The 25149-nt window shown below is 36.8% G+C and overlaps 1 protein-coding gene across 4 annotated transcripts in view; it reads left to right on the top strand.

The window, feature by feature from the left end:
* CCSER2 (coiled-coil serine rich protein 2) overlaps window positions 1-25149 on the top strand; it is a 160156-nt gene that overhangs the window by 90806 nt on the left and 44201 nt on the right. For all 4 annotated transcript variants that reach the window (XM_082855081.1, XM_082855083.1, XM_082855082.1 and 1 more), the window contains one exon: window positions 6931-7126. In XM_082855081.1, coding sequence (XP_082711207.1) covers window positions 6931-7126 — 196 coding nt within the window. The remainder of the gene's footprint in view (window positions 1-6930; window positions 7127-25149) is intronic.

Raw genomic sequence — 25149 nt, 5'->3', positions numbered from 1 at the left:
TATTTTTTAGAGCAGTTTTAGGTTTACAGAAATTTTGAGCAGAAAGTACAGGGAGTTCTCATATATTCCTTCACCACTTATGCACAGTTTCTCTATTACTAACATCTTGCATTAGTGTGGAATATTTGTTACAATTAATGAGTCAATGTTGATACATTATTATTAACTAAAATTCATAGTTTATATTAGGTTTCATTTTAAATGCCTTGAACCAATAAGTTGTGTGTACATTCTATGGACTTTGACAAATGCATGATGATGTATATCTACCATTACTGTATCATACAGAATAATTCTACTGCCCTTGAAACCCCACATCCTCCATCTATTCATCCCTTTCTTCTCCTCCCTATCGCTACCCCCTGGCAACACTCCTGACAAACACTGATCTTTTTATTGTCTCCATAGCTTTGCCTTTTAAACAGAATGCCATATAGTTGGAAACAGAATGTAGCCTTTTCAGATTGGCTGTTTTTAGCCATACGTGTTTAAGGTTCCTCTGTGTCTTTCCATGGCTTTATATCACTAAAGAACAGTGATTTCTTTTTACTAAATAAAAGTCCATTGTATGGATGAACTACAGTTTGTTTATCCATTCACCTACTGAAGGACTTCTTGATTACTTCCAGATATAGCAATTATGAATAAAACTTCTCTAAACATTTATGTGGGTAAGTTTTCAACTCATTTTGGTAAATACCAAGAAGCACGATTGCAGGGTCATATAGTAAGGGTATGTTTAGTTTGGTAAGAAACTGCCGTGGCTGTACATTTTGCATTTCCTCCAGCAATGAGTGAGAGCTCCTGTTGATACACATCCTTGTCAGCATTTGGTGTTGTGTTGTGGATTTTAACTGTTCTAATAGGTGTGTAGTGACATCTCATTGTTGTTTTAATTTGCAATTCTCTAATCATATGATGTTGAGCATTTTTTCTTATACTTATTTGCCATCTGTGTATCTTCTTAGTGACATGTCTGTTTAGATCTTTTGCTTATTTTTAAATTGGATTATCTGTTTTCTTATTGAATTTTAAGAGTTCTTTGTATATTTTAGATACCAGGCCTTTATCAGATACATATTTTACAAATATTTTCTCCAGCCTGTGGTTTGCCTTTTCATTCTCCTAATGATGTTTTTCACAGAGCAGACGTTTTTAATTTTATGCAGTACAGCTAGTCAATCTTTACTTTCATGTATTGTACTTTTTGTGTCATGTCTAAAAACTTATTGCCAAGGTCACCTGGATTTTATTCGTTGTTATTTTGTAGTTTTACGTTTTACATTTAGGTCTTTGATCCATGTTTAGTTAATTTTTGTGGAAGGTGTGAATGTCTAATTGTTCTAGTACTATTTATGGAAAAGTCTGTCCTCTCTCCTTTGAATTGCCATTGCTCCTTTACCATACATATGTATGGGTGTATTTTGGACCCTCTATTCTGTTCCACTGATCTGTTTTTTTGTACCACAGTCTTGATTACTGTCACTTGATGGAGTAAATCCGTAAGTCAGATAGTGTCAGTATTCTGACTTTCTTCTTCAGTGTTGTATTGGTTATTCTGGGTCTTTTGCCTTTTCATATAAACTTTAGAATCATTTTGTTGCTACCCACAAAATAACTTGCTGGGATTTTAATTGAGATTATGTTGAATCTAGCATTAAAAAAATGTAACCAAGAAGGTAAAAATACATATGTTTAACTTTTAATATACAATTTTTATTAATGATGAGAAAAGAAACAAAGGTTTTGTGAAGTCAAACTGTGACTCAGATTAGGAAATAAATAAGGAAGAAAAATCTCAATCTCTCTCTGTCTCTCTCTCATTACACACACACACACACACACACACAATCTCCATTCACCAGTCTAACCTATGAATCACAAATCTTAAGATTTGCACAAAAATCACACATCTTAGTAATCAAGAAGCTCTGATAGTAGTGGTGAAGAATATAAATATATGGATAGAGCCATATAATTTGGGGAGATTACTTTAAAACTGCAATAAGTGATTATGTAACAATGTGATTATTAGGTGTGTGGGTTGAATATCAGGTGCTGCTACTGTATATGGATTAAGTTTGAATTGGTTTTAAAAAAGCTTATTTCTTAAAAATTCCTTTTTATAGTTATTCTGATCGTGTTGTTTTTCTTGTTGACTTTATTGGCTGTACTTAATAGAACAATGTTAAATAATGTTAATGATAGTGGGCATTTCATTCTTATGCTTCTGTAACCACTGAAATAATTTTTGCCTTCATCCATGCCTGTATTGGTTCAATTCTTCATATCCACTAGCCGTCTTGGCCTATGATTGGCCACATAGGTTCTGCCTTTGCAAACACACTGCCAGCCTTCCAGTGTTTTGCCCAAAGCAGCTTGGAGTCTTTTGTTGCTTTCATGATCTAATTTCCCTACTAGAAGTCCATCATTGTTAAAATTTGTACAAAAGTATAAATTTATGACTGTTAACCTAACATGAGGTATTTTTCCAGTAATTCCTTTTTTTTTTAACATCTTTATTGGAGTATAATTGCTTTACAGTGGTGTGTTTGTTTCTGCTTTATAACAGAGTGAATCAGCTATACATATACATATATCCCCATATCCCCTCCCTCTTGTGTCTCCCTCCCACCCTCCCTGTCCCACCCCTCTAGGTGGTCACAAAGCACTGAGCTGATCTCCCTGTGCTATGCGGCTGCTTCCCACTAGCTATCTGTTTTATATTTGGTAGAATATGTAAGTCCATGCCACTCTCTCACTTTGTCCCAGCTTACCCTTCCCCCTCCCCGTGTCCTCAAGTCCATTCTCTATGGCTGCATCTTTATTCCTGTCCTGCCCCCAGGTTCTTCAGAACCTTTTTTTTTTTTTTTAAGATTCCATATATATGTGTTAGCATACGCTATTTGTTTTTCTCTTTCTTACTTACTTCACTCTGTATGACAGACTCTAGGTCCATCCACCTCACTACAAATAACTCAAATTTCATTTCTTTTTATGGCTGAGTAATATTCCATTGTATATATGTGCCACATCTTTATCTATTCATCTGTCGATGGACACTTAGGTTGCTTCCCTGTCCTGGCTATTGTAAATAGTGCTGCAGTGAACATTGTGGTACATGACTCTTTTTGAATTATGGTTTTCTCAGGGTATATGCCTAGTAGTGGGATTTCTGGGTCATATGGTAGTTCTATTTTTAGTTTTTTAAGGAACCTCCATCCAGTAATTCCTCTTTTGTCTCATGTTTTTACCTCTCATTCTGTTTCACAGGTTCAGGTTTTCCTATGTGAACTGCATCATCTCAGAATGTGAAATTTCAAAATCTTCATTATCTTTCATTATCTTATTTTGTTTCTTCTCCTGTTTTAACAGTGTCCTTTTACTTTCTGAAAATAACTTCCGTTATGTATTTGCTTTCTGTTTCATTTTTGTCTTCTTCTGCCTCTGAGCCTTCTCAATTATATTCATTTTTTCCAGCAACCTTAAAAGGGCCCTCATTGAGATATTATGTTATTTCCAGCTTATTGTCATATGGTTTAGCAACAAATATACACATAGATATAAAGCATTGTGTCAATATTTATCAATTGTTGAATCTAGGCGAGGGGTATATGGCATTATAGTATTCTTTTGACATTTATGTTAGAAAAAAATTTCAATATAGAGAAGTTAGAAATTATTGATAATAATAATACATAGTAATTGGTTTTTATTTAACAATTATTTGTAAGTCAAGCACCATTCCAAGCATTCTAACATATATTATTACCTCATTTAATCCTTATACCAACCTAATGAGATAAATACTGTTATCCCCATTTTACAGCTCAGGAAAATGAAGCATAGATAAAGTGCCTTGCCCTGTGTGTTATATAGCTAGTGAGTGACAGAGCTGAGATTTGAGCTCAGATAATCTGTGCATTAATTGAATAATATAAAAATGAATAAGTCCCTGTTTTCAAGTTATCATCAAGTTAGAGGTGATATTTATGCAGATTTCTTTCACTTATGCTGTGAAAGAAGTTAAGCGTCATAAAACAGTTTTATCTAGTTAAGGGGCATCAGGACTAGGAGAAGATGTAAGTTTAGTTTTGGGTCTCATGGTGGAGGTATTTGAAATGCAGCCTAAGGCATATGAACTTTATTTGGTAGGCACTGGACAACACTGAGAACTAAAGAACCTATGGCCCAAAGATATTAAGTTTTTTTTGTTGTTGTTGTTTTTGTTTTTGTTTTTGCGGTACGCGGGCCTCTCACCGCTGCGGCCTCTCCCGTTGCGGAGCACAGGCTCCAGACGCGCAGGCTCAGCGGCCATGGCTCACGGGCCCAGCCTCTCCGCGGCATGTGGGATCCTCCCGGACCAGGGCACGAACCCGCATCCCCTGCATCGGCAGGCGGACTCTCAACCACTGCGCCACCAGGGAAGCCCGATATTAAGTATTTTTAATAGCTAGTTACTGTCAGCCAAGATATAAACTTCAATCCTAGGCCAGAGCTGTCTCTTTTATACTATTGTGGCTTTTCTAGATGCCAGTTCTTTGTCCCCATATTCAGTTAGTGATCAAGGCCTGTTGACACTTCCTTTGAAATGTTTTTAATTCGTTAGTCCCTTGCATGTGGTTCATATTTATGCCTAAACCTAATATAAGCCATTATTGTATTCCTGATTCTCATGCTGTAGACTACAGACCAGTTTTCTTCAGTCTCTTTCCTCTCTGCTTTTTCTCTTACTTACCTGGTAAAATAAAAAGTAATCTTAATTTGATTATTATCTGGAACTTTTTTAACATGACTGCTTACAGATTATAATTTTAAAGTAGTGCTTTTTCATGTCACAGCTAAAGAATTTTAGAATCTCAGAGACGGAAGCTTAAAAAGAAAAACCGACCTAGTGGTTAAAATTCATACTTGTTACTCATTCAATAAAAACAACAACAAAAATAAACAAACAAAAAGTCGTTTCTGACAGAAAAAAGAAGACACAGTCTGTGTCTTCATGGAGTCTGTCATTTGGCATGGATTGCAAATGAATGCAATGTTTTGTGGCAAGTACTGTGATGGAGTCCAGCAGAGGGCTCTATAAGGACACCTGTGGAAGTACCAAGTGCTGTTTTAGGGGATTAAGGAAGCTTTCCCTGAGGAAGAGCTAACTAATTTAAATTGAAGAGGAGTTTTCATTCTCCAGATCAAGTGTGCAGTGGAGGGCAGAATGGGTAGATTGGCCAAGAGTACAGAGAGGTTGAGGACATGGGTTTGGAGATGAGGGCGATTGTCGTGTGCTTTGGCAGTCTCAGGAAATTGGCTATGGATTAAGAAGTCAGTCTGAGGGAGGCAGGTATATTGAGGGATGAAGTTGAAGAATAAATTGTATTCAGGCTGTCTGTAGTCTCATAAGCCATGTATAAGAGTCTCCTTGTTCCTGAAAAACATGCACTTTTGTGCCATTTATTTTCATTTTCTTTTTCTAGAAAACTTTACCTTTCATTTCAGTCCAACTCAAACCTCACACTTTATAGTTCATCCCAGCTTCTTTCCTACCCAAGAAAATTTCCCAAAGTATGTCTATGTCAGCTTTTTCTCCAGAACCATAACTCTTGTCTCTACTATTCATTTGCCAGGTGGTTCTATCTTTTTGTCTTACTATTTAAAAATTTTTTCATCACTTTGTGTATAGCTTCTCTATTCAGTTATGGATGATAAATTCTTACTAATAATTGATCAGTACTTGAAATTCAATAATTCAAATATATTTTGAATCTGTAAAAATAAAACAATTAATTCTTATCTATGGATCAGCAATTTAAAGGTTCTTAAAAATCTCTTCTTTGGTTAAAAGAAAAATCAGGCCTGAAATCAAGTATGAGAAGTAGCTTCAGAGAAAAATAATCTTGTGAAAACCAAGCTCATATTGAATATTTGAGAATTTAGAGATTTGGGAATATTTGTTAAAAGCTAGAAAATTTAATAGAAACTGTATTTCTACTTTTGAAATTTAATGCATCCATGAATTTAACTTTAATCCTAATATGTTAATGTAGCCGTTATATTGGAGAGAATACTTTTTCAATGTATTACTTTAAATGTTGAGATTTCACACATATAACAAGTTATTGTCTTAAAAACCACCTGGAATTATGTGTAATGTGAATGCAGTAATTTTTAAATTGCTATAGCTATGACTTCCGGTTAAAACATTGTGTTTTTCACGTCCGTGAAACACATTATCCCTAGTTGTGTTGTTTTTTTTCCCTCTTATTCAGCATGTATGTTATTGCATGAAACTAAAGGGAAGCTTAAATTTTTTTAGAGTAGAATTTTTTTTAAGGCAGTTTAAAATTAGGAAATATGTGGTATGTATAAGACTTTTATAAAACCTTGTTTAATCTTTATTGGAAAAGATGGTTTATCAACAATGTAAAAACAAAAGAATAACAGTGTATCTGTCTTAACTGTCTTCTGGCACTTTGAGGACATAGGAGTCCAGGGGTGTGTCCAAACTGGGAATTAATGAGGGTAGAATAGTGATGCAGCTAAAAAAGATGTGAAGTTTAAGAGGGTAATTAAAATTAGAAGCTAAAGATCAGACTATCAGTGCAGAAAAGTAAAATAAGTATAATTTTTTCCAGGCAAGGCCTTTCCTCAGAGGTTTTTGTTTCTACTCTAGTTCCTAAGGAATAAGATTTACTTAACCAATGTGTAAAATACACAAGAGGAGGGAGTGCAGATGATAATTGTGTTAATGACAACTAGGATTGATTGAACTTTTCAGTGGAAACAAATTCAGTATCTGAAGTGAGTAAAAGTCAAAGGTTTTGTGATAATGATAAATGATTTATAATAATCACTGTAATAATTTTATAACCTTTATTTCTTTCTGAAATTATATTGTATATCTTTTCCCTCCAACTTCTTCCCCTGCCCTTCCAGAGGCTCTCCCTATAGAGAATCTCCTTTGGGCCATTTTGAAAGCTATGGAGGGACCCCCTTTTTCCAGGCTCAGAAGATGTTTGTAGATGTACCAGAAAATACAGTGATACTGGATGAGATGACCCTCCGGCACATGGTTCAGGATTGCACCGCTGTAAAAACTCAGTTACTCAAACTGAAACGGCTGCTGCATCAGGTTAGTATGTAGTGAACATTTTCAGCTCTGATATTTTGAATTGCAAAATGGATTGACTTTACTTTTTTTTTAAAGTATAGTTGAATTTCTAATGTCTACTTAGATTTGTGGAGAAATAATGGTTTAAATAGTACATAATAGGAACTTCTCTGAGAGGAAAAAAATGTGTGATTTTGCATGGTGGTCTCAATACAGTCCCCAGCATTTATGAGCTATGTGATATTTGGTAAACTCTCTGCTTGTTTCCTCGTTTTTATAGTACCTACATTGTAAGTTTGTTGAGAGAGTTAGAGTTAGTAGTTGTAAATTGAGTGATTTAATACCTGAAACATAGTAGGTGTTCAGTCCTCAGTGGCTGCTACTATAATTTCAGCTAAGTGAGAAATAAGGAATAGCAATGTACATAATCATATAATTTCACTTTTATTTAAAACCTTCAAGTTTAATCATCCCCAGTCTTTTCATTTTTTTTTGGAGAAAAGCTAGATGATATGGTTGTCCAAAGACACATGGTGAGCTGATGGTAGAACCTGGCTTCTGATTCAATAGCACTTTCTTTGTTTGAACAGAGCACATACAGACAAAGTCCAATGCAAAGCAGAAAGCTAAGGAATAAAATACTAATTTTAAATTGGGAATATATTTTGTTTAGTTTTAAATCTATATTTGTATTTTGTAGACTGGGCAAGTTTAACTTAAAATTATCGTTGAGAAAGAACAGTCTGGATTTTCTTCTCAGTTTACATTCTGAGTTACCTTCCTCAGGATTGTATATTCTAACTTCTTATGATCAGGGACCAAGTCTTAGAATTTCCGGTGGCCATCAAAACCATCTGGCAGCCATCAAAACCATCTGGCGGCCATCAAAACCATCTGGCGGCCATCAAAACCATCTGGCAGCCATCAAGATAGATACTCAGTAAAGGCTATTTGAAGTGAACTGTGGCTCCTCTGTTAATAACTACAATTAGTGTGAATATCCTGTTAGTCATGTAAATTGTTTTATATTACTCGATTGTGGATTCTCTGGACTATTCTCCATTCTTTATTTCTTTATTTATTTTTTGCTCCATTCTTTTTTTAAAAAAAAGTTATTTATTTATATTTTTGGCTGTGTTGGGTCTTTGTTGCTGCGTGCGGGCTTTCTTTAGTTGCAGTGAGTGGGGGTTACTCTTTGTTGCGGTGTGCGGGCCTCATTGCGGTGGCTTCTCTTGTTGCGCAGCATGGACTATAGGCGTGCGGGCTTCAGCAGTTGTGGCTTACAGGCTCTAGAGTGCAGGCTCAGTAGTTGTGGTGCATGGGCTTACTTGCTCCACAGTATGTGGGATCCTCCTGGATCAGGGATCAAACCGTGTCCCCTGCGCCAACAGGCGGATTTTTAACCACTGTGCCACCAGGGAAGTCCCTATTCTTCTCCATTCAAAAAGGTAGATATTTAACTACCTTTTGAAAAGACACTTTTCTGTGCTAAGGCCGGGAGCAAGAAAGTGGAGGATCCTTTTCGGATCTGAGGTTCTTGTACTCCTCTCGAGGCAGAAAGAGATTCAGTGATCGAAACACCCATACATAAAGCTTACAACTTAGTTTAACTGTAACTAGGATATAGATTCTCTTCGTAGTATTTCTCTTCTTGCTGGTTCCGGGAGAAGATTTTCTGTCAGGAGCTTCAGAGACAAAGGAAAGAGAAGGTAGAAAAGGTGGTAAATAGCTAAAATATGTTAAATATCTACTTGGAGTTAGTCATTGTACTAGCTTTACCACATAGCCTCTTTTGTGTCTGGGTGTATTGCCCTGAAACATGAAGCATGATTGAGTATCATCTAATTAAGACCAGGCCACCTCTAATAATGAGTAAAGTAGCATAATTCAGGAAAGAATAGGTGAATTGGTAACCAACCATAGGTACCATAAAAATAGAAGACTGTTCTTTGAGACACTTTATGAAAAACTGTGAATATCTTAATGGCTCTTTTCTGTCATTATGGCCTCTGAAATTTTAGATAGTACACATTGATCAGATTGACTTTATCCTTTGTTCACGCAGTGAAAACAAATTATGAGAAGAAAATTGTCTTTTTAAGACATCTTTAAAGTTTCCCAAAATGCTAATAGAAGTTAAAAGCTGAATTAGTCCAATATTTTGTATAATTGCCTCTTTTATTTTTTGGCTGCATTGGGTCTTTGTTGCTGTGCACGGGCTTCCTCTAGTTGCGGCGAGCGGGGGCTACTCCTCATGGCGGTGTGTGGGCTTCTCATTGCGGTGGCTTCTCTTTGGTGTGGGGCACAGGCTCTAGGCGCATGGGCTTCAGTAGTTGTGGCTCATGGGCTCCATAGCGCAGGCTCAGCAGCTGTTGCACATGGGCTTAGTTGCTCTGCGGCATGTGGGATCTTCCTGGGCCAGGACTTGAACCCGTGTCCCCTGCATTGGCAGACGGATTCTCAACCACTGCGCCACCAGGAAAGTCCAATTGCCTCTTAATGTTACTAAATTTTAATTTAGTAACATTAAAATTTAATGTTACTAAATTTTAAAAACTTCAGTGTAATACATATACATGGCTTAAAAAAATCACATAGTATAGAGAGGCTTAATGAAAAAACAGTATTTCTGTCCCTCTCCCCACTTCAGTCAGCCTTTTCTAATCTGAACAGGTTACTATCTGAAGCTTCTTTAGAACTATCATACAGGGACTTCTTTTGTCATATTCTGGGATTTCAACCGTTATTTCCTGGATAACGTATCTTCTTTTTTCTTAGTTTACTCCCTTTTTTAGCTGGCGTATATCCTTAATTTACTTCCTAAGAGAGGGCAAATGGGTGGGAAATTTTTTTAAATTAATGTGTCACTGAAAATCTCTTTTTATCTACTCTCACATTTAATTGATACTAGTAGTTTGGCAGGGATGGAGTAGTTTGGCTGGGATAGAAGTGAGTTTTTCCTTAGAAATTTGAAGGCATTGCTTTTCTAAGATCCAGTTTAGCCACTGAGAAAAGTCTACTACATTCTAATCCATTTTACATTTTGTTTTGTCTGTTTTTAATCTCTCTGGGAGATTTTTAGTCTTTTATTTATGGTATTCTGCAGTTTCACAGTGATATCCTGGGATTTTTTTGTTTGTTTTCCACTTAATGTATGGGTAATTAGTGAGCTTTTGAAGATTCATGTAGTGTGAAATTTTCTTAAGTCATTTCTATGATTATTTTCTTTACCCTGTTTTCTGTTTCTTTCTGGAATTCTTGGTAGTCAAAACTAGAACTTACGAATTTTCAGTCTTTTTTCTTGCATATTTTCCTTTTCTTTGAGTTTGATTATGTTTCTGGTATATTTCCTCAACTTCATATTCCAGCTCCCTGTTTCTGTTGAATTATCTTGGCAATTGTATTTCCAGTTTCCAAGAACTCTTTATTGTATATCTTTCCTTATTCATATCTCAGTTCTTATTTTGTCGGTAAACTATATTAAGTAGCTTGTTTCTGTTCTTTTTTGTTAAGATTTCTCAGGTTCCCTACATTATTATCTCTTTCTAAATGGTCATTTTGTTCTTTGTGTTTATTTTAGCTTCTCTTTTGGAATATTTCTTTAGATGTCTAATGATTCTTTGTTTATTAATATTTAAGAGTGAGGGGGGAAAAAGTTGGTTCAGGACTCTTTATACATGGGCTGGGCTTGTCAACTGGCTGGCTTCATTTTACAGTGATGGATGGATGTCAGTGGACCCTCAGTACTTCCTAAGTGGAGGATTTTTCCTTCTTAGGTTTTGCTACAGTTTCTACAGAGAAGAAACCTCTGATTTTTTTTTTTTTTTGCTTGGAGTAGAGGTAGAAGTCACCTTTGCATTTTGTAGTTCCCTTTAGTATCTATTACCAGTCTGAAGGAATTGCTTTTGTGTTAGTCTGGGTTCTCCAGAGAAAAAAGAACCAATAGTGTGTGTGTGTGTGTGTGTGTGTGTGTGTGTATTCATCTATCTACATGCACACACACATGTAATATATGAAGAGGTTTATTATAAGGATTTGGCCCACATAATTATAGAGGTTGAGAAATCCCAAGATCTGTAGTTGTTAGGCTGGAAACCCAGGAGACTGATGATAAAGTTCTAGACTGATTCTGAAGACGTAAGAACCAGGAGAGTCAGTGGTGTAAGTTCAGAATCCAAAAGCCAGTGTCCCAGCTCAAAGACAGTCAGATGGAGAGAATGTGAATTCTCCCTCACTCCACCTTTTCTTCTACTCAGTCCCTCAGCAGATTGGATAAGGCCCACCCACATTCGGGAGGCATTCTGTAAGTCCACATTGATGGTAGTTTTGGCAGAAGCATTGCGAGTGTGGGAAGTGAATCATATCCAGAGTAAGGACAATAAGGACAAAACACTGCTTCCGTAATGGAAGTGGTCCAGTGTAATCAACCTGCTACCAGATAGCTGGCCGATCATCCAGGGGATGGTGCCATATCAGGGGCTCAGTGTTGATCTCTGCTGCTGGCAGGTAAGGCACTAAGCAGTGACTGTAGCCAGGTGGGCCATGTTGCTGAGTCCATGCATAATCTCCATCCCTGCCACTCTGGCTGTTTTGTTCATGAGCCTATTGGATGATAATAGGGGTGGCTGGGAAAGAGGCTGACTGGTATCCACAGAATGGGTCATCCTATCCACTTGATTATTAAAATCCTCCTCTACTGAGGTCACCCTTTGGTGAGCATTTACATGAGACACAAATACCTTCATATTTTTTGCCTATTCAGAGATGTCTATCCACATATATATCTTACCCAGATTTCCTTGTCACCAATTTTTCACTTATATTCCTTCCAACTCCTGACCTGTCAAACCATTGGTCACAGCCCATGAATTGGTATATAACTGTACCATTTTTCCTTCTAAGCAAAGTGAACAACTAGATTTACTGCTTGAAGTTGCCCACTGGGAGGATTTTCCTTTACCACTGTCTTTCTGGGATGTCCCAGAAAGGGACTGTAGTGTTTTAGCTGTCCACTTTCAGCTGTTGTCTGCATGTTGTACAGAACTGTCTGTAAACCAGACCTGAGTCTTCTCTTCCTCTATCAACTGGTTATAGGGAATTCCCCATGAGGCCATAGTACAGGCTGAGAGAGAAAGGCTGTAGCAGGAGTAGGGATCATGGGCGTTTGGGCCACTTTTTCATGTAACTTACTTGTATCATCCGGGTCTGCTTGGGACTGATCCACATATATACCACTTCCATTTGATGATGGAATATTGCTGTACACACGCAACTTCATGGCTTTGTGTGTCAGATGATACTAGTTCATGATGGGCAGCTCAGGTAGCATGGTAACTTGGTGGCTCAAGGTTAAACATTTAGTCACTGTTGAGATCCAGTAGCAGAACAAGAGCTGTTTCTCAAAAGGAGAGTAGTTATTTGCAGAGGATGGATGGATTTTGCTCCACAATCCTAAGGGCCTACAGTGAGAGTCACCAGTGGAGGCCTGCTAAAGTCTCCAAACAGCATCCATATCTGCCACTGTCACTTCAATACCAGGGGATCGGCTGGATCATGTGACCCAAGTGGCAGAGCAGCTTGCACAGCAGCCTGGACCTGTTGCAGAGTCTTCTGGGCCCTACTCAAAACTAGCAGCTATTCCAGTCACTTGGTAAATGAGCTGAAATAACACATCCAAATGAAGAATATATTGTATTCAAAATCCAAAGAGGTCCACTAGACATTGTACATCTTTTTTTTGGTTGTAAGAAGATCCAGATTCAACAGTTTATACTTTACCTTAGAAGGGATATCTTGACATGCCCATGGTCCCCACTCCTGCTACACTGCCTTCTTTCTCTACCAGCAGTTGTTTATATTCCTTTTGTGTTTCTGGTAGTAACGGTAAATTGATGATTAGCAGTGCTATTCAAAGTAACTTGTACATGAAGTTTCTGTTCCTGGTCCACTAGAGTTAAAGTAGCTCTTGCCAGAATAGACATCAACACATTTCATCCTTCTTCCACAAATTCTTGCTACCAGGGAAAAAAATTGAGCCAAATTAAACAGTATGTTTACTGACTACTTGATTTATATTCTGGTCCAAGCTTTTTACTGTGTCATAGACAGGAAACAGTTTGTGGACCAGAACTGTTCTGCAAATCAAACTGTGAATAACACTGGTGTAAGATACTGTCCTTACCTGTAAAAGAGACATGAGGGGAATGAAAAAGATGTGCAACCAAATGTTATATCAGAGATATATTTATGTAGTATGCAATAGAGAAAATGCCCTGGGAATGGAGATGAAGAGATTCACCGTATGCCATTTTAGAGACATTGATATTTTGCTTCCTGAAAATTGAATGTATCAGGTGAAGAATTCTGGGGAGATCAGTGGAGTTGGCACGTGCAAAGGCATAAGTTCTTAGGAGCTGCATTGACTGAGGGAAATCCCACAAGTACTAAGATACTCAACAAGGAGAAAACCAGAAAAATCAGGGCTCACTTGGTACACTTTGAGGTGACTATTAATACAACTTCTTACTCTAAAAAAGTTTATTAATGGGAAATCATTAAGCACTTACGCTGCATTTATAGTAGGATATATATTTCAGTAACTAAAGAGATCCTTCATGAAAGATAATTCATCTCTGCTGAAGAGTGCCAGCAAATGAATGTAGAACGTGTGATACAATTAGAGAAACATCATTTTACAAACCCTAATGAAATTCCGTAAATGAAATTTATGCCGAGATTATTATTGTTACAACCATTAGGTGAAAGAGTGATGCTTTCCCAGACAATTCATATAGTACCAAAGTAACGTTGTATAACTTACTTTATGGTTGCAAGAGAAAAACACATAAGTGTTCATTGGAGAGATCAAATTGCCATCACCCCAATCCAGTGATTAGTTTTCCCATCACTACTGAGTTGCGTTAACCAGATAGTGTGTATCTTCTCATGTGATACACAGAATTATGTTTAATATATTCTAGGCAAAAATATTTAATTTTAATTCCTCAAGTCATTATTTACAGCTTCCTTTTTATGGGAGAAACAAATGATAGAAGATTAAGGAAGGAAGGAACCAAAGAAATTCAAATGGTTGGAAATTCTGTAGGAAAGCTAGTGACGTCACTTCAGCTTATTAGTGTCCTAAAAATTTAGTACAGGGAGGTGACAGTGCTACCTTAAAAGGAATTTAAGAGACAGCTAGATGCAATGTGAAATTATGAATTGGATACTGGTTGGACAGATAACTATAGAGGACATTTTGGGTCAGTTGGAGAAATTTGACTATGGCCTATGTATTAGATAAGGTGGAATTTTACTGAAATGGAAAGATTGTTAACTGAAGAAAAGCAGGTTATAAAACAGTATGTGCATTATGATCATATATCTTTATCTCTATATATCTGTATACCTATATCTCCAGAAGGATATGCATGCACTAAGGCGGTAAGTGATGATACCTGGGTGGTGAGAATGTGATCTCTTTTTTTTAATTTACATTTTCTAATTCCTGATTTTCTACAATATATATTTACTGTTTTGGAAAAAATAAAAGGCTATTGAAAAAGTATGTGTCCTACTTAAAGATTAGTTATAAATTGGATATGGTTAAAATGTAGAGTATTAGGGAAGAGGCAGGAATGATAAATAGGCTTAGGGCAGATTGTAAAGGGTCTGTGTACCACAGAAGGAGCTTGGGCATTATTCTGTAGGCAGTAATAAGCTGGGATTAGTGACATGGCCAAATTGGTATTTTAAAAATATTACTTGAAGGGATCTGTGGAAAATGAATAGCAGAGAGAGTGACTTAACTCATAATATTTAGGCGGCTGTTGAGGACATCCAGGCTTAAAGTTTTTAAAAAGTCTTCTCTTTCCTGTATGTCTTACAGAGTTGTATGTAAAAATTTTATGTAGTGGTCATACATTTCATACTGGGCATTCTTCTAGGTTCTGTAATGTATATTATCTCTAGTTCTTGAAAAGTGGGTGATATTGGTTTCATCTCACAGTTGAAGAAGTTGAGACTCAGAGAGCTAATTATTGATAAAACCGGAGTTTTTACCCCAGTCTATATGGACTCCAAGGCCTGCTGCACACAGCGGCATTCTAGGAGATACCCTGGTGTACAACAGGAAGAGGAGAGTGTGAAGGCAGCCTCTAGCACTCTCCTCACCATCGCCTTGCATCCCTTCAGCCAAACCCAGAACAATGGTTTATTAAATAGGCCTCTGTGTTTAAGAGTTCACTTGAACAAAGTTCTCAGTGCACACAAATAAAATTTAAAAATTGTAAACAATTTGTGTTTAGTCTTGATCTATTTTTTGTTTTTGTTAATGCAACTCAAGGGTACTTCACAATTTAATCAGCGCCTTTGTGAACTTTATTTTCTTTCTCAGTAACTGTGGGATAGGGAGGATGGCAGTGATCCTATTTTAATGGTCAGAAAACTGAGACTCCCAGATTTATTGTGTTTCTCAAGGTCACCTGGTTGCATACTAATGCAGAATGTATTTTAAACCCAAGGCTTTTGAAATATTTTAGCATAATACTTCTCATATTGTATTACCTAATTTAGAGAATTTTAAATAAGAATTTTTGATCCTGATCTGAAGACAAGGGCACATACAGAATAAAAAAATTTTTAGTGGTGTCTTATTTCCTTACTTTAATTGTGTACTTCCTGTTTCAACCACTTGAAGCATTATATGCACATAGAGAAGGGTACAATTCATAAATGTCTATCTCAGTCAGTTTTCACAAACTGAAAATACCCATGGACTCAGCACCCAGCAAGAAAAAGAACATTACCAGGACCCCAGAACAGAAGCCTCTTTCAGTCATTAACCTGCATTTCTAGTGGTGACTATCTGATTTCTGAAAACATAGATGAGTTTGCCTGTGTTTGAACTTTACATAAATGAAGGGAATGTATTATATTTCCTTTTTGTGTGTGGCTCCTTTTGCTCAATATTATATTTGTGAATTATTTCATTTTTTTCATTTGTTCTTATTGCTATAGAGTATTACATGATGTGAATATACCACAATTTATTTCATTTGTTCTACAGTTGATAGGCACTTAGGCAGTTTTTGGCTATTATGAATAGAGCTGCTACATTATTCTGGTATATGTCTTTTGGTGAACATACGTGTGCATTTTTGTTTGGTATATACCTGTGAGTGGAATCAGCTTTAGTAGATACTGTAAAACGGTTTTCCAGAGTGGTTATACTCATCCATTTTCTTCACTCTCATTTCATTATTTTTCCTGTATGCTTTTATCATATTATCACATTGAGCATCTCTTCTGACCTTGGAGTGAGAAATGAAATATCTAAAGTGGAGTAATGGGAAGAATATGATGGTATCTTTTTCTGACATTTTTCTTTGGGATTGCAAAATATTTGATCCTGATGATTCATACCCTGTCTACCTTTTTTGGGGGATAAAAATAAAGGGGTATATAGTAGTGTTTTATGAACTGTCAAGTATGATATACAAATGTTTTGTTTTATTATTTCCTCTCAGCTCCAGTGTTAAGAATAAAACCAGTAACTTGTCCCTCACATAATTCTTTTGTCTGTCTGCCTGTCTCTGCCTCTGCCTCTTTCTCTCTGTTCCTGTGTCTCTATCTCTCTGTCTCTCTATGGGGGGGAGTGGATGCATGGGTGCAGTGGCAGGTGGATGAAATATTTACAGCAGCAGCATCCTGGGAGGGTGCACTAAGAGTTGAGGAGCTGCTGAATGATTGCCACTTGGTGGCAGAGAACTATAGAAAAGTCAGGGAACTTATGCTTCTCTATCCCCAGACTTTTCTCTTCATTCCAGGAGAAATAAGTTTATGAAATATACATAAAAAGAGCATATACAACATAAGGGTATACCTTAATGAATAATGTGAAACAGGTTTGTACTCACCACCCAGGTTAAGAAACGAGACATTAGGAAGCTCCCTATGTGATCCTTCCTGATTGTAGTGCCTTCCCTTTCCAGAATCTAGTATTTCCCTTGCTTTTTCTGTTAATTTTTAACTGTCTCTGTTTGTGTCCTCATGAATATTATTTTTGCCTCTTTTAGAACTTTATATAAATGAAATTATACTGTAAGTATTTCTCTGTGAATTGCTTCTTCCATTCAGCATTTTCTTTAAGGTTCTTTCATATTTACGTTTAGTTCTGCTTCATTAATTTTCATTTTTGCACTGTCCAATTCTGTGAACAATTTCTTTCTCCATTTTATTCCTGATGTCCATTTTGTTTCTTTCCAGTTTTTTTTTTTTTTTTTGCCATGACAAATAATGTTGATATGAACTTTTCCTGGTATACTTGTGTGAAAATTCTTCTGGAGTAACTAACTAGGAGTGGAATTTCTGAATCATGGGGCATAGAAATATTCCACCCTACAAATACCAAACTATTTTCCAAAATTGTTCAATCTGTTTCACTCCTTCAAGTAATAGATGCTTTTTCTTCCATTGTTCTACATCTGAGCAACACTTCGTATTATCACACTTCTTAATTTTTGTCATGTGATGGGAATCTAGTGATATTTAGTTGTGGCTTTATTCTGCATTTCAAAATCAGGAAATCAACATTGACACATTACTACCATTTAATCCTTAGAGCCTGTTCACCATTTGTCCTGGTAGTGTCCTTTATAGCAGAAGCAGAAAGATCCAGTTTAGAATCACACATTGCTTTTAGCTGTCATGTTTCTGTAGATGTCTTCGAACTGTAGTACTTCCTCAGTTTTCTCTTGACTTTGATGACCTTAATAAACTTACTCTTTTGAACAATTCTCTTGATTATAACCAGCTTCTCACCACCTGTCCTGTGCAGTTGCCCTCCTCATCCCTCTAAGATTCTGAATCCCCATGCCTGGCTGCTCACCTGTGTACACCTTCTTCACCCTACTTGGGCTCTGACTCCTTGTCAGCCCCATGGGTTCTGATACCCCACACCAGTCTCCTCCTCCTGTGGATGCCTCTTCACTCTGCTTGGGCTTGATGCCACGTGTCAGTTGATGCCTGCACGTGGATGCCCTCTTAGCCCTCCTTGGGTCTGACACCTGGCACTGGGCCTTTTCCTGCATAAGTGCCCTATTCATGCTGCTTGAGTTCTGGTAGCCCTCTCCAGGCCCTCCTGTGGGAGTACACCCACCCCACTCAGCTTAGACTCTGACAGCCCAGACCAGGCTGCCCCTGTGTGCATGCACCCTCCTCATTCTATTCAGGTTTGACACTGGAATCTTTCTTCCCCCATCCTTTCTGTGGATGCCCTTTTTACTCCTCTGAGCTCTGACTTGCCTTGGTAAGCTGACCCCCTGCAGGGACATGTTTCTCAACCCACTTAGACTCTGAAACCCTATGCTGGGCTGTCGTTTTGGGTGGAGACTTATCTTTTGTTGTCTCACCTGATGGCTTATTCAGGAAGAAAAAGGAAAGTGAGGAGGAAGAGGAAGCAAATTTTAAAAAATTTATTGACTTTATCAAGGTAGAATTTGCATTCAAGTAAAGTGTACCCATTTTTAGTATGCAGCTGGAGTTTTGATGAATAGACACAGTTGTGAAACCCCCAGCCCCACCATCAAGGTATAGAACACTGCTGTTGCTGCTGATGTTCTGTCATGTCCCTTTGGAGTCAGTCTTCTCTCAAACCTGGCCCAGACAGCCATTGCTCTGCTTTCTGTTACTAAAGCTTTGTCCTTTCTAGAATTTCATCTAAAAGCTTTGTCTTCTTCTAGACCATCCAATGTGTGCTTTTTTTTGTTGCTGGATTTTTTTACTCACCATAATGGCTTTGATACTCATCTGTGTTTTGTGAGTTTCAGTACATTCCTTTTTATTGTTGAATAGCATTCCATTATACATGTATGCACCACAATCTTATTTTTATCCATTTACCCATTGATAGACATTTGAGTTGTTTTTAGTTGTGGGTTAATTGGGGTAATGTCGAATCTCTAGAATAATGATGAAAGTTAATAATAATAGATGTATTCAAAAAATCAGAATTTGAATTTAGGCCATTTTCCCCACTTGTTTGTTGTGGATAAATTATCTTGGATAAATTAAATTACTTAAATTTCCTATGCCTAGACTTCCTCATAAAAGAAATAGAGATTATACTAGCTCCTATCTTAGGACTGTTATAAAGAAAGCATGAGGAAATTCAGATAAAGTGCTAAGCATAGTGTCTGATGCATAGAAAGCAGTTAATAAGTAAGTGTTAGCTGTTATTTTTACTGACAATAGAAACATCAACAAAGGTAAAAATGTGAAAGTTTTTTAATTGCTTGCATTGCTTACAGTTTTATGTAGCTGCCCAAAAAGCTAATTCCATTTACTTTAGTATCCATGTATTGTTATTTCATCATTCAGTATACTTTATTAAGCACTTGTTGAGTATCAAGGATTGTGGTAGTAATGAAGATAAAAAGAAAGAAGACATAATCCTTTCCTATATCTAGTGCATTGTTCTTAAAACTACACATTACAAATGGTTAGTGGGTTTTGAAATAAATTTTGTCCATCATAACTAGACTTTTTTCCTAATAAAGTAGAATGGTATAGAAACTATTAGGGGGCATCACGTATGCATGATAAGGACAGATATTGTTTTGTGAAACTTGTTTTTAGTGTGATATTTGTATCTCTCTGTCTACCATCCATCTATCCATCCACCATCTTTTTTAGACACATGCATGCAAACATACACACACATGCATGCACACATATTCAAGTATATATGTACATGGTTATGATGTAAAATGTATTCCTTATTGTGGGACATGGTCCAAAAAAAAAAACCTGCTCCAACAGGTAAACAGTACTATACTCAAGACTTCAAGGATAATAAATCAAAGATTTAAATTGGAAATAATGAAATAACCACTGCATCAATAAAACATTAAATCATCAATAAATCTGAGAGATGTTTGTGATGTTTTATAAAGAACCCTGCAAAACTTTGTATAAAAGATTTAGATAAAATACCGATACTTATATTCTATAGGGAGGCTAAATATTATAAAAATTATCTTAATCCATGGATATTAATGTAGTAATCAAGGCTACATTATAGTCTAGGAGAACATACGAGTATTAAATAACTGTAAGAATGATGTGTTGGCGTGTCACACTGACTTGACATCCAGGCTCCCTGGGATCAGTCTCCAGGTCCAACCCACGTAGGAATAGACTGGGCCATATGCAAGAACTTCTGGGGGACACACTGTACTGTTAGGGTCCATCCAGCTCCTAAACAGAGTTGCTAATTCTCCTGAAGCCGGATTTCATGGGAACTCCTTAGCCTTTCTCTCCGAGGCATTGCCAGGGAGTCTAGTCCATGAGAGGCACATGGGAGACCTCTATCTCCCACGGTGGGGGTGTGAGGAGTGGGTGTTGGGTGGCTGGGAAGAACGATGTGTTTGAAAGAGCAAAGATAAGATACAATCTGAGTGTGTGATTGGAGCCTGTAGTTCTTCCTGGTACTATTGGTAGATGTAATACAATTTCAGCCAAAATCACAACAGTTTTATTCTGGGGATTAATCAAAATGACTCCAAAATTGTTAACACCAAAGTGTAAGATTTGTGTACATTAAGAAAGACAAAAAGAGAAGGAGGGAAAAACCCTTTAGAGCAGGTTATAATATTGACACAAATGGAAACTTAGAGCAGTGGAAGAGAATAGAAAACCCAGAAATATGTGCTGAAGTATGTACTAAAATCAGTTGGACACAGAAGGGTTTTGAAATAAATGTTGAGAAAAACTCAGTAGTATAGAAGGAATTATTTAATTTCTTGTTTTATATTATAGTAAACTCAGGTGGTTTGAAGAGTTAAATTTTTTTTTTTTTTGCGGTACGCGAGCCTCTCGCTGTTGTGGCCTCTCCTGTTGTGGCAGGCTCCGGACGCACAGGCTCAGCGGCCATGGCTCACGGGCCCAGCCGCTCCGCTGCATGTGGGATCTTCCTGGACCGGGGCACGAACCCGTGTCCCCTGCATCGGCAGGTGGACTCTCAACCACTGCGCCACCAGGGAAGCCCTAAATATTTTTTTTTTAATGTAGAAAAATTAGAAGAAATCTACAACTAATATTTTTAAGTGACAAAAGAAACCTACAGAAAAGGATATCCTGAGTCAGATATGTACAAATTAAACAATTAGGTTTAATAAAAAAAAGTTTAAACAGAAGATATTTGTAAGTAAGGTTTGATTAGAATATTACAGACTTAACCCATATATAACAATGTTCTAGTCAATTTGAATGCCGGGGAGAGTTTTCTGTTTTGAAAATGTCTTTGCCCCAAACCATCTGTGAGGATCAACTCATCTTTGAAACACTTATTGAAAATCAGGCTTTGTGACTCCATATCTTTAAAATCTTTCCAAATGTAGCTTGAATCATTAGATTTTAAGTCCCATAGGTGAATTACAGTATTACTCAAAAAACTATTCTCAGTGCACACATTCTGTGATGTGATGTTCATCCATATATACTTTTGTTTTTTTAAAAAGTGACTTTTTAAAAGAAAATGAAAAAAATTTCTCCTCTTCCTCTACTCCCTTTCCTAGGATGCCTCTTGTGATTGTGTTGTAGCATATCTGAAACACAAGGCAATTTTGTTGACATCACTGATGCTGCTTGTCAGCAGAGATTGGTCAGTGCTGCCAAACCTTTTGGTTAGTCATTTCAAGTGTCCATGTCCATTGCAGCTGCTCTGGAACTCATAGGAAGATCCCAGTTTTTGCAAACTCATGGAAGAACCACTTGGGTAAGATGGAGTTTGTTATACGGTTTTCCAACAAGTTAATATGTGAAGAGTTTAATATTAGAACAAAAGTTTACCTTTCTGCTTTGTCAAAAAGAAAAGTGAAAGATCATGGACATCTTCCTCTTAGGACAGAGGAAGGTTTACCTATCTTTTGGACTCTTTAGTAAAATGCTAATGACATAAGAGTTAATCAACTTAAGGTTAATTGCATTCAGAATTCAAAAATCCTAACTAGAACCCACTAAGACACTTCACTTAGTAAAGCAGCCAGAATACTTCGATAATCAGTTAACTATGAATTGCTTACTTTTGTGCAGTGGTGTTTTATAGTTTTTATGTATTATTTTTGTATCTATGTACTTATTAAATATGTTTATGCAAAATGCTTAGAACAGTTCCCAGCACTGGTCAATAACTGTTAGCTCCTTAGTATGTGTAGTATGAAGTATGAAAATTGCATGCATGGTTGTTATTCAGTGTTTTTAAAAAGAGAATGTTTTCTGTACATTTTATGCTTTTCCCCCGTCTAATGCTTAAAAAAACTTGTCTCAAAATGCTTCCTAATGTCTCAAAATGTTTGACCTGAACACTTCTCATCCTAGTCAAGGTTTTATAGCGAGTACTACCATTATTTAGGGTCAAAGTTATTTGGAGGGTAGGTGGTTTTATTATTGATTGAATTGGAGATTATATTCATGATCTTTAAGCTCTTGTGCTTTGATGGAAATAATAGCTTTTTCCTTCTTTGATCTGTTGAATCTAGACTACTAGTCTGTTAAAAAAAATTGGAAGGATTTTTTTTTCCTTTGAGACATAGAAATAACTTAAACATTAATGACTCCCACTTGTCTTGGGCTGTACTATAAATTTATTTTATTTAGAAGAATTTTTTCAGTATTCAAAAACATTGGTTTGAAATATGAGACTCGCTTTTTAATTAATTTCTAATTTTAGTACATTAATAGTAAAGAATAATATCTATATGATATAAATTCTTTGGAATGTGTTGATATTTCCTTTGTGTTGGAAAACTTTTCTTTGGCCAAATAGTAAATAGTTTAGCCTTTTCAGCTGAGAGGCAAAATTGATGTTATGTAGATATTAATAAAATCATTTAAAATGTAACCATTTAAAAATGTAGAAACCATTTTTAGCTCATGGACTGTAATAAAAATGGCAGTTGACTGGAGTTCTCCTGTGGACAATAGTTTGTTAACTAACCCCTGGCTTGGAGCCTGGTCAGTTTTTGTGACTGTTCTACGTTTGTTTGACTAGGATATATATTCTCTATGTTTTATGTAGTGGTATATCTATTACATTAATCTTTTAGTATCTTTAGGCTATTTTATTAGGTATATAAATCTTTATGGTTGGCACATCTTCTTGGTGGATTGTTCCTGCGGTCATTAATTAAAGCCTTTCTTTATCCTCATTAATACTTTTCATCTTCAATTATACCTTAATTATAACCCGTGTGTTATAATAATATTGCTGTGTCAGCTTTATTTTCCTTGGGATTGTTGAGATTTATCTGGTGTTTCTCTCTTTTTGTTTTCTTTTGTTTTATTAGGCCTTACATTAGTTTTCTAGGGCTGCCATAACAAAGTACCACAAGCTGGGCAGCATAAACGACAGAAATTTATTCTCTCAAAGTTCTAGAGGCTAGACATCTGAAATCAAGATGTCATCAGGGTCATGTGTTCTTTGAGGCTCTAGGAGAGGAAGCTTCCTGCCTTTCTAGCTTCTGGAGGTTGCTGGCAATCCTGGCCATTCCTTGGCTTGTAGATGCATCACTCCAGTCTGCTTCCATCTTCACATGACCCATGCTTCCAAATTTCTGTGTTCTTACAGGGACACCAGTCATATTAGATTTAGGCCCCACCCTAACCCATTATGACCTCAACTTGAATATATCTGCAAAGATCCTATTTCCAGATGAAGTCATAGTCACAAGTTCTGGGTTAGATGAATTTCTAGGGGGACACTATTCAACCTGTTACAGTTCTATTGAGGTATAATATACATGCAGTAAAATTCAGTCTTTTTTGTTGTACAGTTCTGTGAGCTTTGACAAATGCATGCAGTTGTGCAGCTATTATAATCACACTTTAAAATTTCTTTTCTTTTTTCCTTTTAAGTCAATCCCTATATCCACTGCTAGCTCCTGGCAACCACTGATCTGTTTTATGTCTCTGCAGTTTTGCCTTTTCAAGACTGTCACATACGTGGACTTGTATATTTTTTAGTCTTTGGAGTCTGGCTGTTTCACTTACTGTAATGCATTTCAAATTCAGTCATGCTGTAACGTGTACCAGTAGTTTCTTCCTATTTATTACTGAGTAGTATTACACTGTATGCATATATCATAGTCTGTTTATCTGTTTACCAGTTGAAGGATATTTGTGTCTCTTTCCAGGTTTTGGCAATTATGAATAAAGCCACTGTAAACATTCATGCACAAATTTTCATGTGATGTTGTTTTCATTTCTCGCCTGGGGGTGGGGATTGCTAGGTTGTATGGTAAGTATATATATAACTTTTTAAGAAATTGCCGAACTGTTTTCCAAAGTGGTTATATGATTTTGTATTCCCACCAGCAATTAATGAAAGTTCTAATTGTTTTACATCCTTGTCCACACTTGGTATTGTCAATATTTTTCAAAAGCCGTTCCCATAGGTATACGTTGGTATCTCACTGTTTAATTTGCATTTGCATAATAACTAATGATATTGAGCATCTTTCGTATGCTTATTTTCCAATTGTGTATCTTTGGTGAAGTCTCTATTCTTTTGCCTATTAACAAAAATTTTGTCTGTTTTATTATTGATTTTTGATAGTTCTTTATATATAAGTCCTTTATCAGGTATATAAATTATGAGACAAATGAATATTGAAAAATGGAATGTGCTTTTTGGGAAAGTATTTACAATTGTGAGTTAATGGAGTCAGTTAAAAACCCTAGACTTGGGCTTCCCTGTTGGTGCAGTGGTTGCAAGTCTGCCTGCCGATGCAGGGGACATGGGTTTGTGCACTGGTCCGGGAAGATCCCACATGCCGCGGAGCGGCTGGGCCCGTGAGCCATGGCCGCTGAGCCTGCGTGTCCGGAGCCTGTGCTCTGCAACGGGAGAGGCCACAACAGTGAGAGGCCCGCTTACCACACACACACACACACACACAAAACACAGACTTTCACATTATCATTATTTTTGTTGTTGCTATTGTTAAAAAATAGCCACTTTATAAATACCTTTTGCCTTTTTGGCAGTT

Source organism: Leucopleurus acutus (genome assembly GCF_964270905.1).
Source record: "Leucopleurus acutus genome assembly, chromosome: 14".
NCBI classification, from domain to species: domain Eukaryota; kingdom Metazoa; phylum Chordata; class Mammalia; order Artiodactyla; family Delphinidae; genus Leucopleurus; species Leucopleurus acutus.
This window is presented reverse-complemented; position numbering and strand designations above follow the sequence as displayed.